The 14,358-nt window shown below is 38.0% G+C and overlaps 1 protein-coding gene across 8 annotated transcripts in view; it reads right to left on the reverse strand.

Annotated features, from left to right (window-relative positions):
• ARID1B (AT-rich interaction domain 1B) overlaps positions 1-14,358 on the reverse strand; it is a 405,685-nt gene that overhangs the window by 91,052 nt on the left and 300,275 nt on the right. For all 8 annotated transcript variants that reach the window (XM_082475518.1, XM_082475513.1, XM_082475516.1 and 5 more), the window contains one exon: positions 2,230-2,319. In XM_082475518.1, coding sequence (XP_082331644.1) covers positions 2,230-2,319 — 90 coding nt within the window. The remainder of the gene's footprint in view (positions 1-2,229; positions 2,320-14,358) is intronic.

Here is a 14,358-nt window from a genome sequence, read left to right on the forward strand (position 1 = left end):
CAGTAGGAATGATGTTTCAGGGACATGGTGAAGATTAAATAACAAAAATCTTCATTTTAGCTCTGGGTCTGGCCTGAGTGGGCTTTCAGTGTAGGATAGTTTCTTTTATCCTTTTTTCTTCACTTCCTTGACCGAGCCACACAAGGTAGGTACAACCCACGGCCAAGAAAAGGAGTTTGGGGAGAATTCCCCCTGCCTTGGCTTTAGTGCTCTCTCCATGAACGTCTGTAATGTCTTCCAGACAACCAGAGCCATATGAGGAGTTAACACAGAACAAGCAATTGATAGAGAGGATGTGAGATGCAAGACTGATTTATAGGAGGCCGCAGTGGAAAGTTTAGAGAAACGAATACACACATCACACAACTACGAAAACATATTATAGCATCGTTATGAGGTAGGGGTTGCCCAAGTGTGGTCCTCAGATCACCAGCATCAGTGATACCTGGGAACTTGCCAGAAATGCAGACTGTGAGCGCGCCACACCTCACACCTACTGAATCAGAAACCTGGGGGTGTGGCCTAGCAATCTCCGGTGACAAGTTCTCCAGATGATTCTTGTGCACCGTAAAGTTTAAAAACCATGAGCTATTCCATTATTAAGACATATTGTAGTATTTTGATAAGGGAATTAAAGTATTAATTATACATTAAGTTATAATAAAAAAGTTAAATATGTAAAGGTATTAGAAATTAAAATTTCATTTTATTCTTACTAAACATTCATTTTAACACGAATGATATATAGATAAGGCTAATTCATCTTTTCACTGGTATTACTTTCTAAATAACACATTGCTGAGTTTTTAACATGTAAAATAACTGAAACTTTATACTTATAATTCTAATTAGAAACAAATCATCATCTTTACAACCCATACAGTAATAATTATAAACATTAGGGGTCAGAAGCCTTTAAGTATCAGCTACCAAGCCAGCAATTTCTGTCTTCGGGGCGGGTGTGAAAGAGGAAGGGGAGTGAAGGAAAGTGGCGTCTCCATGGGGTGGGGCAGATGAGCCTTGACCCACAGGCAGTGGGAAGCGACTTGGCAAAGCACTAAATAGTGCAGCAGGCTTATAAGGCCCGGTCTACACCCCAGTCTGCACTAATCTGGATTAAAGTCACCACCTCCACCATCAACAAAAGTAGCTGTACTTCTAAAGGGGAGAGAGAAGACAGAAGCAAACAAAGGAAGGCCTAAGGCTTCTATCAAGGCAATAACATATGGGGGTCAACATGCAGAACTGAGTGAAAGGTCAAAGAGTTTGCAGATGTGGGACAACCTGATTGTTCAAGGGCTTCAGGAGTAGCTCACATTCTTTTCTCTGGCTCTGGCACTAACTTGTTTCTGAGAATGGGAAGGTCATACAGAACCTCTGCGGTCCTCATATTCTTTATTCATAAATTGAGGTGAACAGACTCTATCATCTTTCAGGTCAGCTCCAGTTCTAAGATCCTATAATTCTACGATACAAGGTCTTACTATGTGTTTAAAATTTTACTGTTAAATATCATGGGACAGGGCTTCCCTGGTGGCTCAGTGGTTGAGAGTCTGCCTGCCAATGCAGGGGACACGGGTTCGAGCCCTGGTCTGGGAGGATCCCACATGCCACGGAGCAACTAGGCCCGTGAGCCACAATTACTGAGCCTGCGTGACTGGAGCCTGTGCTCCGCAAGAGAGGCCGCGATAAGGAGAGGCCCGCGCACCGCGATGAAGAGTGGCCCCCACTTGCCGCAACTAGAGAAAGCCCTCGCACAGAAACAAAGACCCAACACAGCCATAAATAAATAAATAAATAAATAAATAAATTAAATATCATGGGACAAGTAACTGATCAAACCAGCTAAACAGACACACATACTTACAATACTTTTTTACCTCATTAGGACCAATATCCAAATTGAATCATTAACAGTCATTTTTACACAGCTAGATCAAATATCAGACTATAGTCATGTATAAAGTATACTTCATGGTTCTATGTGGACATATATATATTCTTTGGGCCTTGAACTGCACTTTGGTAAAACCACCCAATCTGCAAGAAAGCATCCTTCTTTTCAATATTTATTGTTACATGTAGGTTCTTATTGATTACTTTCATCTGATAAGGAAACATAATATCCTTTTAAAAATTATTTAGAAGGAGGTGCACAGGTAAGCAAATTCATATAAGCCTTATATACTCAAAACACAAAGGTATGTAAGATAAGAATTGAAGACCAACCTCTTTCCTGTGGCATTGGTGACTGGCTCAAGGCAGGATGAGAACTGGATTCCGACTGGCTCCCAGGTGGCTGAGGAGGCATCTGACTGCCTGTAAAACACAGGAGGGGAAGTGGGGATAGGGAACCCTCTGCATTAATGCTGCACTTGTGCAAAACCAAGACACAGTTAAATTTAATCTCCGTGTTCACAAAAGTATGGCTTCACAAAGAAAAACATATAGCTCAAAGAGTGATATTTTTACACTTCTTTTGGTAAAACAATGAGGAAACAGGCATAAACATAGTTATCGAATTACCTCCTGAAAAGTTCAGTTTCTTACTGTATGAGTTCCCAAATTCACAGACAAATCAATCTGTAGCTGAAATCTCCTGACACACACTTCGACAATGCATTTAACAAAATCCAAGACGGATGAATTAAACTCATCCTCCTGAGTTTAGACTAGTCTCTAAGTGGGAAGGCATGAATAGTGGCCAACAATTTTTCATTGGTAATATTTATTCAATATAGTAATATCAAGTGACTTCTAAAAAATCTTTACAATAAGTCAGAGATTTAACAAAAACTTAGAGGAAAAACTCAATTAAAAAACACACTACTATAAAATATAGTGTACATTATCACTAAAGAAGAAATATTATTCTGTATCTCTTTTGATCTTTATTGCTAATAAAGCAATATTTACCATCTATTTGATTTCCATTTATTTAATTTCTGCTGTTTGTCTTTCAAATTATAACGTAAGCTCCTAGAGCCAGGAATCATGTCTTTTACTCCTTTAATCCCTCCATTAGCATAACAAATATTTAATAAATCTTTGTTATTTAATGGTCCTTAATCTGAGAATATGAATTAAAGCAAAAGATATTTACTGTTTTATTAATTAAAGAGAGACAGTGAATCATGTGAAGGCTAGAGACAGGATTTTGAAATTTAAGAATCATCAGAGGCACTTGACAATCTCAACTCACTTTCTGCCTCAGAAGTTTAGATACATTTCTGAGACTAAAAGTATTATAGAATAAAAATGGCAGTTGAATTTAGCATAATCCTCAAAGCACTGTTTAACCATTCATTTACTCTTGGACATCTGTAGTAAATTAGTATTAGTACCAAATAAATAAATATAAAGTAAAAAACACCTACATTCTGGGTGACAACTTGAAGGGTAAACACTGCCATCAACACGGCTACAGATACACAAAGCATATGAGGACCATGCTATTTTTATCTTCTAACCTCCCCTTTTACTAAAATAAATTGGAAAGACAGAAACACACACACACACACACACACACACATATACATACATATCCATATATACCTGCATATATATATCCCTACATAGCCCTCTGGTATGGTAGTCTGTGATCACGCTAGATCAGGTGAACTGCTTTGACACCATAGGACCCACTTCTTGCACAGTTCTGTGTATTGCTAAGAGGAATCACAGTTATTGAGTAGAGAGGGAAATTAATGTACTGAAGATTACCACCAATTCACCTCGGCAAAGGTCGTGATACAGAGCCTGGTGTTTTACACAAAAAAACAATCCCTTCTTGTGTTTTTACCTGATGGCGTCTCTATTAGGCCAGGCAGACTGAGTACAGACCAGGAAGAGAATGGTCTCTGAGGACCACCCCTCATTACTAACTCTAATAACAGCTGTATCTGTGACAGCCAGAGAGGCAGGAAGATGAATTTCTATCTAGATAATAGGTATGAAGAGTTGTTAAAATACAACTATAAAAAATTCTCAAACCGTTTTCGGGAGTTTAGTTTCTCACTTTTAGAAAAGAATGTAAAACGTATGAATGTATTTGAATGCTGCTGGGTACAACTGCCACTTTCATTCTCAGATAAAGTGAAAATTAAGAGCTGAGTTTATAGACATTGAAAAATGTGCTGTGAAACCAGTAGGAGTTAGAGCCACAACTAGTATGATAAAAGACCTAGACAAACAGCAAAGAATTTGTTTAACCATTCATCATTTACTCTTAAACATCTGTAATAAATTAGTATTAGTACCAAATAATTAAATATAAAGTAAAAAACACTTACATTTTGGGTGAAAACAACTTCAAGGGTAAACACTGCCATCAGCTTGGCTACAGATACACAAAAGTTGCTGTGTGTCCACTCAGGGTCATGTGGTTCCTATGAAATACCCTAAGGCCCCCAAGCTCCAGTCCATTCAGAAACTTAAAAGCACTCTGCAGCCAAATACTGACTTTCTAAAATGTCACTGGGGAATCAGCTGCAGTAAGACAGTAAGCGCTTACATTATAATGATTGTTTCTGCCTGACAGACTGGATTCATAGACTCATGACAGTAAAAACAAACAGTAATTCTACGTTAATACAGGACACCACTACTTACACTATGCACGCCCCAGGCACTGCTCTTATATACAATATTTCAAGTAAAAATAAAAAAGGCTGTAAGAACTCTCATGAATTCATAAAATACTTCCATATCCAAGCAGCACCACTGGTTGTCTGGTGCAATTCTAAGAGAGATATCTCTAAAGCAGTGAGCTATCTACTCATTTACTAAATCCACCCTTTAAAGAAACAAACAAGAGCCTTTTCATGGTAAATACAGACTTGCCCAAACTGTTTAAAATTCTCCATCTGCTTTCAACCCCTATCTTTCTATCAGTAGTTGCATAGTTACTAAGAAATAACTTCATCCCCCATTAGCACAGGTATAAGCACCATCACAGCAGATGATGAATCAGAAAACACGTCTGAGAAACGTAATATAGAAGATTCATTTCTGTCCACTGTCCATATAAAGAAGAAAATTTAGAGCCCTTTGAACCAACTGAATTGACTGAACACCTCCAAAACCATGGATTTTTATATGACACGTTTGATGTAAGTAAAACCTTTTGGTAATTATTTTAAAAGGGAACGTTGCCATATATAGTAAATAAACCAAATTCACAAGAAGTCTTTAACATTAAAACTGAGTTTTTAAAGAAAGCCCCGTTTTCCCCTTAGTCTGTGTCTATAATGATGTAAGCACAATGGGGGGGGGGGGACTGGAAAAAAAACTATCCTGTGAGATAGAATAAATTCCACCACTTCACACTGATGTATTCATTCTTCAGTGACTATGTACACAATATTGTCCTAAATTTTGGTGCAACAAACTAAGAAATGAAACATCAATAAGTCACCTGAATTTCTACTTTTGCTGACTTAAAATTGTAAGCACAAGTCTATATTATAACTTTTTACAAAAGAGCTCTATGTTTAATGAATTTTAGACTCAGAGAAAAGTTATAAAGCTATACAAGGAGCTGCCTTATATTCCTTAGTCCACCTCCCCTTGTGTTCATATCTTATAGAACCTTTATATAATTATCAAGAGGAACAAGATAGTACAAGATTATTAATTAAAGATATTTGAATTTCATCAATTTTTCCACTTAACATCTTCTCTTTTTCCATTCTAGGGTCTCATATCACATTTAGTTGTTATTTCTCCTTAGTCTCCTTCAGTCTAATCAGTCTTTCCTTATATTTTATGACCTTGATGCTTTTGAAGAGTACTGATCAGTCATTTTGTAGAATGTTCTTCAATTTGGCTTAGTCTGTTATTGTGTCATGACTGAAACGAGGTAGTGCATTTTGGTACCACAAAAGTGTCATGCCCTTCCCAGTTCATTCTACCAAGGGGTTCATGACATTGATGTTTCATTTGTGGTAACCTTTACCTTGATTACTCGGCAAAGCTGTTGTCCACCAAGCTCCAATAAAAAGTTACTATTCTGCCCTTGGTAATTGATAAGTATCTTAGAAGATATTTGAGACTATGCAAATCCTGTGTCTCCTCAAACTTCCATCCACTAATTTTAGCATCCATTAGAGAATCTTGTCTGCAACATTTATTATGGTGGTGTTTTGCTAACGGTGATTCTTTATTTCCCTCTTTCCTTCCACATTTGTTAATGGGAATCTATTACAAGGAAGAACTATCTCTTCTTCTCTACTTGTTTATGTATTTATTAGACTGTTTGTATCCATACAGACTCAATGTGGCAGACACACTACAGAATGACTTCCAATGAGTCACACTCTTCTGTAATCTCCACCTCTTCACTGAGGGCAGAACCTGTGACTTGGCTTCTAGCCAAAGAATATAACAAAAGCGATGGGCTATCATTCCTAAAATTATTTTATATGGCAAAGTTAAAGGGATTTTACAGATGTAATTAAAGTCCCTAACCGGTTGACTTTGAACAAATCAAAAGGGAGATAGCGCTGTGTAGGCCTGATGTTACAAGAGGACTTAGGCTTCTCTGAGCTGAAGGATGCTCCTGGTGGCCTTGAAGAAGTAAAGCTTCTACGACGTGAGCGGAGCCACAGGGCAAGGACTGGCGGCCTCTGGAGCCTGAGGGCCTCACTTCTACAACCACTGGAAATGAATTCTTCTAACAATCTGAATGAGATCGGAAGCAGACTATTCGCTAGTTGAGCCTCCAGATGAAAACGAGACCATCCAACACTCTGACTACAGCCTTGTGACCCTGAGAAGAGGACCCAGTGAGGCTGGGACTGGACTCCTGGCTAGAGAAAATGGGAGATAATAAATGTGTGCTGTTTTAAGCTGCTAAATTTGTGACAATTTGTCATACAGAACAGAAAATTCACACACTTGTGGATTAAAATCCAACCTTGCCATTATTTTGTTGCTCAAATTGTTCCAAATCCTTATTTTATTTTTTTCAAATCCTTATTTTTGTTTATTATTATTTATTTATTATTTATTTTTGGCTGTGTTAGGTCTTCGTTTCTGTGAGAGGGCTTTCTCTAGTTGCGGCAAGCGGGGGCCACTCTTCATCGCGATGTGCGGGCCTCTCACTATCGCGGCCTCTCTTGTTGCGGAGCACAGGCTCCAGATGCACAGGCTCAGTAGTTGTGGCTCACGGGCCTAGTTGCTCCGCGGCATGTGGGATCTTCCCAGACCAGGGCTCGAACCCGTGTTCCCTGCATTGGCAGGCGGATTCTCAACCACTGTGCCACCAGGGAAGCCCTCAAATCCTTATTTTTGGAACCACAAGATTTTCCAGGCTCATCTCTTTTTATTGGAGGATGGTGTTCAGAGACTAAGATCTGGGCATTGGGTCTGCTCATTATTCCCAGGGACTTATTGCTTCTAGGCCCTCTCAGTGAACAGAGGTAGGAAACATGTATGTACACTAATGCATACATATATACTCTGTATCTTAGTATTTATTTGTGTGTGTATGTAATCATGAGTTTATGCAAATACCTCTAACTCCAATCCAAAACTAGAGGGTACATTTTACCCTTCTCCCTGTCCTTATTTATAAGTTCTTTCTCCAACATTAAGAAAAGCAGTTCTCATTATCTAAATCAATTTACATATTGTTCAATTCTGTTATATACACAAAGTAATTTCAGAATTACTAGACTGTATCCTTATGAAAAACACCGAGTCATTTGTTAGGGCTCGTATATCATTTTGAGTTCCCTTCGCATACTGATTGGTTTTAACTGTTTTCAAATTTGGGGGGTATGTGAAATACTTCTATGGTTCTAAGAGTCAGAGCTACACAAAAAGACATATGCCCAGGAGTCACTCCCTCCTCATCCCTGTTACCTTCTTCCCACCCCTTTTCCCATCTGCCCTCTATAAATAACCAATCCCTTTAGTTTTTGGTTTATCTTTATCTTTCACATATTTTTTTTTGCATAAATGAGAAGATAGCTGTATATTCCCTTATATTATCTTCTTCCTTATGTGAAAAGTTGCATATCCTAGGTTATCTTTCAAGCTTTGCTTTTTCACTTAACAGCATGTCCCGAGAGTACTTCCTATCAATTTATAGCATTTTCCTTATTTAAAAAATAGGTATATAGCTCTCCTTTCTGTGAGTGTTCCACAGTTTACTCAACCACTTTCCTACGTACAGGCATTTAGGTTGTTTCCAATCTTTTGCATATGCATTTCTGTACTGTTGGAGGCCTATCTTTAGGGTAAATTCCTTGTAGAGGGATCGTTGGGTCAAGAGGTTATGTATTTTCAAATTTCCCTCCATGACGCTTTAGTTGTTTTGCTATTTGTTGGTCTGTGAAATATTTCTATGGTTCGAAGAGTCAGTTATATAAAAAGACATATGTACCTATGTACAAAAAGACTTACATTCTCATCAGCAATGTTTGAAGGGCCTGTCTCTCCATAACTTCGCTAACAGAATATGCTGTCATTTAAAAAATGTTTGCCAGTCTTTATGTGAGAAATGGTATCTGAGATTTTTGAATCTGCATTTCTCTAATTCTGAGTTTGACCACTTTTTCATGTTTGAGGGCTCTTTTTATATTTTGTGAATCTGGTGTTCCTGTCTTCCCCCCATTTTTCTACCTGGGTTTTTAGTCCTTTGTCCTGAAATTTTTAATAGTTCTTTATAAATCAGGGATGTTAGCCCTTTGTCTGTGGTATAAGTTGTGAATATTGTCTCCGAGTCTGTCAGCTGTCTTTTGTTTATGGTATCTTTTATAATGGAATTTTTAAAAAGGGAATCAAACTCATCCTTTTTTTTTTCCATTAATTTATTTATCTTTGGCTGCATTGGGTCTTCACTGCTGCATGTGGGCTTTCTCTAGTTGCGGCGAGCAGGGGCTACTCTTTGTTGTGGGGCGCGGGCTTCTCATCGCGGCGGCTACTCTTGGTTGTGGAGCACGGGCTCTAGGCACGCGGGCTCAGCAGTTGTGGTTCACGGGCTTAGTTGCTCCGCGGCATATGGGATCTTTCTGGACCAGGGCTTGAACCCATGTCCCCTGCATTGGCAGGTGGATTCTCAACCACTGCGCCACCAGGGAAGTGCCTCATCCATTTTTATTTTTATTGTCTTTGGGTTCTAAGTCATAGTGAGAAAGCTTTTCTCTGCACCAAAGTTAAAGAGGAACTCAGATTTTTTCACGTACACATGTGTTTTCATCTTAATCTACTGGGAATTTTTTTGTTTGTGTGGTAAGAGATATGGATCTAATTTTATCTTTTGTGATGAGAACCTTTTAAAGTCTACTCTGACAGCATGTTCTAACGTCTAGTGAGGTCTGTCCTCCCCCAACTCCCATCCCTGCTTTTCCTGTTTCAATGTTTTTTTTAGCATGTTTGTTTTTTCTATCTGAAGTTTAGTATCAACCTATCCAACTATATAAAATAACTTGTTGATATGTTTACTGGGATTACACCAATATTCTAAATTAACATAAGGAGAACTGATGACTGTTGGGTTCATCATATTCAAGAACAGGAGACGGCTTTCATTTGTTCAAGTCTTCTTTAGTTTCTTTCAGGTACATAGAAGTTTTGCAGCACATTTTATGTTAAATTTATTCCTGTGCATTTCACCTTCTTTGTTGCTATTACAAATAGGATTTTTTTTTTTCCTACCAGTAGGTCTTCTGTTTATTGCTTGTGTATAGGCTACTGCTTTTTGTATGTTCACTTTATATCCTGCTACTGCACTGAATTCTTTAATAGTTTGAGTTAATTTATCATTGATTCTCTGGGGTTTTCTAGGTTTACTATTGTATCATCTATATAGAGGACAGTTTTACTTCTTCTGTGCTCATTCTTATGCCTTTGAGTTCTCTTGTCTAACTGCACTGGCTAATGTCTCTAGAACACTGTTGAATAGCTGTGGAGACAGTGGTCATCGTGCCTTGTTTCTATCTTAGTGGAAATGTCTCTAATGAGTCCCCTCACCATATAAGATATTGACTTTAAAACTAAGGCATGTGCATTTTACCATGTTGAGAAAGTGTCCTTCAACTGCTATTTCCTTGAGTGTTTTTTATCATGACTGTGTACTGAATTTTATTAAAGGAAATAATATTTTTCTTTATATTTGTTTATATGGCATATCATATTAATGGAGTTGTTAATATTGAACTAACCTTGCATTCCTGGAATAAATCTCATTTGGTCATGGGGCATTATTTTCCTAATGTACTACTGTATTTTCTTTGCTAATATTTTCCTTAGAATTTTAACACTAGGATAGGTTTTGAGGGGAATTTTTCTAATTAAAAATAGCTTTTAAGAACTGGATCAAGATAATCATCAATTAAACAATTTTATGAACAAAACATTACGATTTTAGTATGTAACAAATTGGGAGAACAGGCTAATATGTATACTTTTGGTAAATTAGCACACATCTAGTAATGTGTAACTTACAGTGGATGGACTGAGACATGAATATATTACAGCTTCATATACTTCATAGACCAAGATGGTGGGGCGGTCAGTACTCACAAGTGCTAAGTTCTGTTTCTTACAGGCAACACAGTCTTGACAATCCCCATAGTTCTTATTTTACTTCTCTGTATTGTTTGTCTCATCTCACCAGAATGTAAATTCCACGAGTATGGAGAATTCTATTTTTTCCCTACTATATCCCCTGAACCAGACGTATAGTAAGCATTCAATAAATATTTGTTGAATAAATAAATGTGTGGTTGATTACTCCAGAAACCAAGTGCAGACTAACAGTTAATTAGATCTTTATAAAGCTATCAGTAATCATGTAGTTTTATCTTATTATTCTAGATCAGGAATAAGCAAACTTCTTCCTGTAGATTGCCAGATAGTATAAATTCTAGGTTTTGCACGCCATATGTTCTCTGTCTCAACTATGCAACTCAGCTGTTGTAGTACAAAAGCAGCCATAGACAACATATAAACAGAGGAGCATAAATAAATCTTTACATACAAAAACAGGTGGCGAGCTGGATTTGGCCCAAAGGTGGTAGTTGCTGACCCCTATTCTAAACAATAATATCATTAAAAAAACATTCAGGAACACCTGCTCAAAAAGTCAGTAAATATTGAATGGTATTTATTAACAAGAGCAATGACTTAAAAAGCTGGTACACTCTCCATACTTAGTAAAGAGGCCTCCATAAATAAATGTCAGTAACAGAATTTGATTTACGTCCTCTTCAAATTAGATCTAGTATAGGATGCACTGGATTCCCCAGCACTTAATGCAAATGCAGGTCTAAGACTTAAACGGCAAGTGCATTTAGCAGATATATTTTTAGAGAAGTGGTTCCTTGTAGTTTTATTCTTCCAACTTTTTTTGGCCAGACCAAAACAAATAAACAAATCAGAACTATTGATCAGATGTAATCATGTTTAAGTTATACTCCACCACTGTTGTGTTGGGGTAGCAGAGAATAAACATGAGATGAGTAGGATTTCTACATTAATCATTTACTTAGACTAAAATTTCCCTTGGTTAATTCCCTTCTAAATTACTACAGCATACAACTATAGAAACTCAATAAGAACAAACACACTAACTCTGAACTACAACAGCCTCTAGCAAACAAATCATTCACCCTTTTAAAAGTAACATTGTGCTATCTGTAAATAATACTAACAGACAAAGAAATACCCAGAAATCCCATTTTTCAAAAGTTGTACTGGCCAGAGAAAAAGCATTTCTTCCCTTCACACTGTTGTAGCTAAAAAAAAAAAAAAAAAAAAAAAAAAAAATCAACGAACCTAAGATGGATTTAGTTATCCAAGATGGAATAGTGATATAACTAATCAACATGGCAAATCTGGAGTTTTAATGACAGACACTAGTTGATCTCAAATTTACTCCCAGGAATCCATTCTCCCCCTCCAATTTTACTACATTAGCTGACATTGGGCAAAAGTGGATAAAGACAGAGCAACATCTGGAATGCATATTTATTTGTCTTAACAAGTTCTTATATAAACTGGAGATGGTTTTACTTGAATGTAAAAAATGACATAAAAAACCACTCTGTACTTCCCATATACAAGGCAATGTCCTAAATGATATTCCTCCATTAGTAGTTCAAGAGGATTGGCTTCTTAAAATTAACATGAAACGACACATTGAATCATAGAAATCTGAAGGATTTTGTTGGCCAATCATCCTCAGTAAGGGTCTTTAGGGTATGTGGGGATCATGAGGTGTTCAGTGACAAAGTCTTGGATCCTATTCATAAATTTCTTGAAATTAACAAGGGTAAGACAGGCTTGTTAGAAAATGTAGGGCAGCTGTGGCCATTGTCGAATATTGAGAAGAAACGAGGACTGTTTCCAGTCACTTGGAGAATAATTCTACTATGACTAAGTTCCTTCCCTGGAATGCTGCTACAGAAATCAATATATATTACATAGTTTTTAGCAATTAGCAACTGAATTATTCTTCTGCTCTTCAAGAATTCTTGGTGGTGTCACTAACTTTAGTGAGGAGTTTAAAAATAAAAAACAACACACTGTAGAAACTACTGCTACCAATCACCAATACATCACAGCCCTGACCAACTTTCATTTTGCACTTCCCTCTATTACTCAGTTCTGCGCATCCCAAACTAAGCCACTGGGTTGCTTTTTTCTAATATATCCTCATACTTTCTTCATGTTATGGAAGTCAGCTCTCTCTCAAGCAGAACATGAGACTCTCTCCCACAGTCTGACTTTACAGATTTTCTGTATGATATATTTCTTTTCTAATTCTTAATTATTTTTATTTTTGGCTGCATTGGGTCTTCGTTGCTGTGCGTGGGCTTTCTCTAGTTGCGGCGAGCGGGGGCTACTCTTCGTTGTGGTGCGTGGGCTTCTCATTGCGGTGGCTTCTCCTGTTGCAGAGCACGGGCTCTAGGCATGTGGGCTTCAGTAGTTGTGGCACGCAGGCTCAGCAGTTGTGGTGCACGGGCTCAGTAGTTGTGGCACACGGGCTTAGCTGCTCCGCGGCATGTGGGATCTTCCCGGACCAGGGCTTGAACCCGTGTCCCCTGCGTTGGCAGGCAGATTCTTAACCACTGCGCCACCAGGGAAGCCCTGGATGATATATTTCTTATATTCTGCCAGTCCCTGGTAAGAACACTGTAACTTCTTTCCACAGTAGAAGCTATTCCTTTCATTTCTAAAACACAAAGTACTGGTTAGGATCTTTTCTTCTGCCACGGTAAAAGACAAACATGATTTTGTTAAGAGACGGCAATGGTGGATTGCACGGTGGGCTCCATATCTATGGAAATCACCGAACATCTTATCTAAGATAGTATCCAAACCAGAGTGTGATTAGATAGTGCAGCTCTGCAATGCAAGCAGCAAGGATTTCATTGGTCATCTCTTTAGTAAACTTAAATACCTGCATAATGCCTAAGAGCAATGGTGTGAGTGAAAAATGAGTTTTCAATAATCCATAAATTCATCGAATATCCTAGTCTTAGGCATTTATTTAGATGTTAGAAAATCCACAGATTATTTTGAGTATAGCATCGCTCTGTCAGTGTCTTCTATTTCATTTGCTTCAATAAAGGGAAAAAAAATCTTTCTTACTCAGATTCACAAAGCCAGCTGACTGCCATCAACTCCAGTGTGCCCCAAAGCAGACATTAAAAATATGGAATCTGCTCAGGGTGCAGCTTAGTGCTTACAGTGAAGAGTTTACTGAAGGGCTTGACTATGGACTCACAGCACTTACTATTGTTTGGTGTGTTTTAAATAGATCTCGCTCTTATCAGGAGGTGCTGTATCAGGGTACGGAAGGTGGGAAGGCAGCTGTGAACAGGCTGTCAACACAATTCTTTACTGTGAACCAACTCAATCTCAAATTAGAGCAGTATAAACCAGAAAGTAACGTTTTCACCTACCTGTACCCTCCAAATGGAAACACAGAACCACAGCAACCTGGTCCCCCAACTTTAAAGAGTTAGCATGAACCTTGGATGACAAACCTTTCTATGTCTCATGGCTCAAAAGTTCATTCAAAATAGGGTTAGATTTTCATCAGTCCTTACCCAAGGTACTGCAAACTGTTGATGTGTCACTGGGTCCTAAAAATATAAATTAGTACTGCAAAGGCATACTCAGCTTGTATACTTCTAAGACATTAAGGTAATGAGGAAATTCCCAAGATGCCCCGAACATGACAGAACCCTTACAAGAGCCACGTATCTTCACTCTAAGCAAACAAACACCAGCTGGATTAAGTTTCCAACTATTTCCCCCACTGTAGTCTGAGGGTTGAGTCTTCCTGTTAACCTTACTGCTGAAGTCCAACTTAGAGTAGCTGCAAAGGCCTATCACTTGACA

Source organism: Balaenoptera physalus, assembly GCF_965194825.1.
Source record: "Balaenoptera physalus genome assembly, chromosome: 9".
NCBI lineage: Eukaryota > Metazoa > Chordata > Mammalia > Artiodactyla > Balaenopteridae > Balaenoptera > Balaenoptera physalus.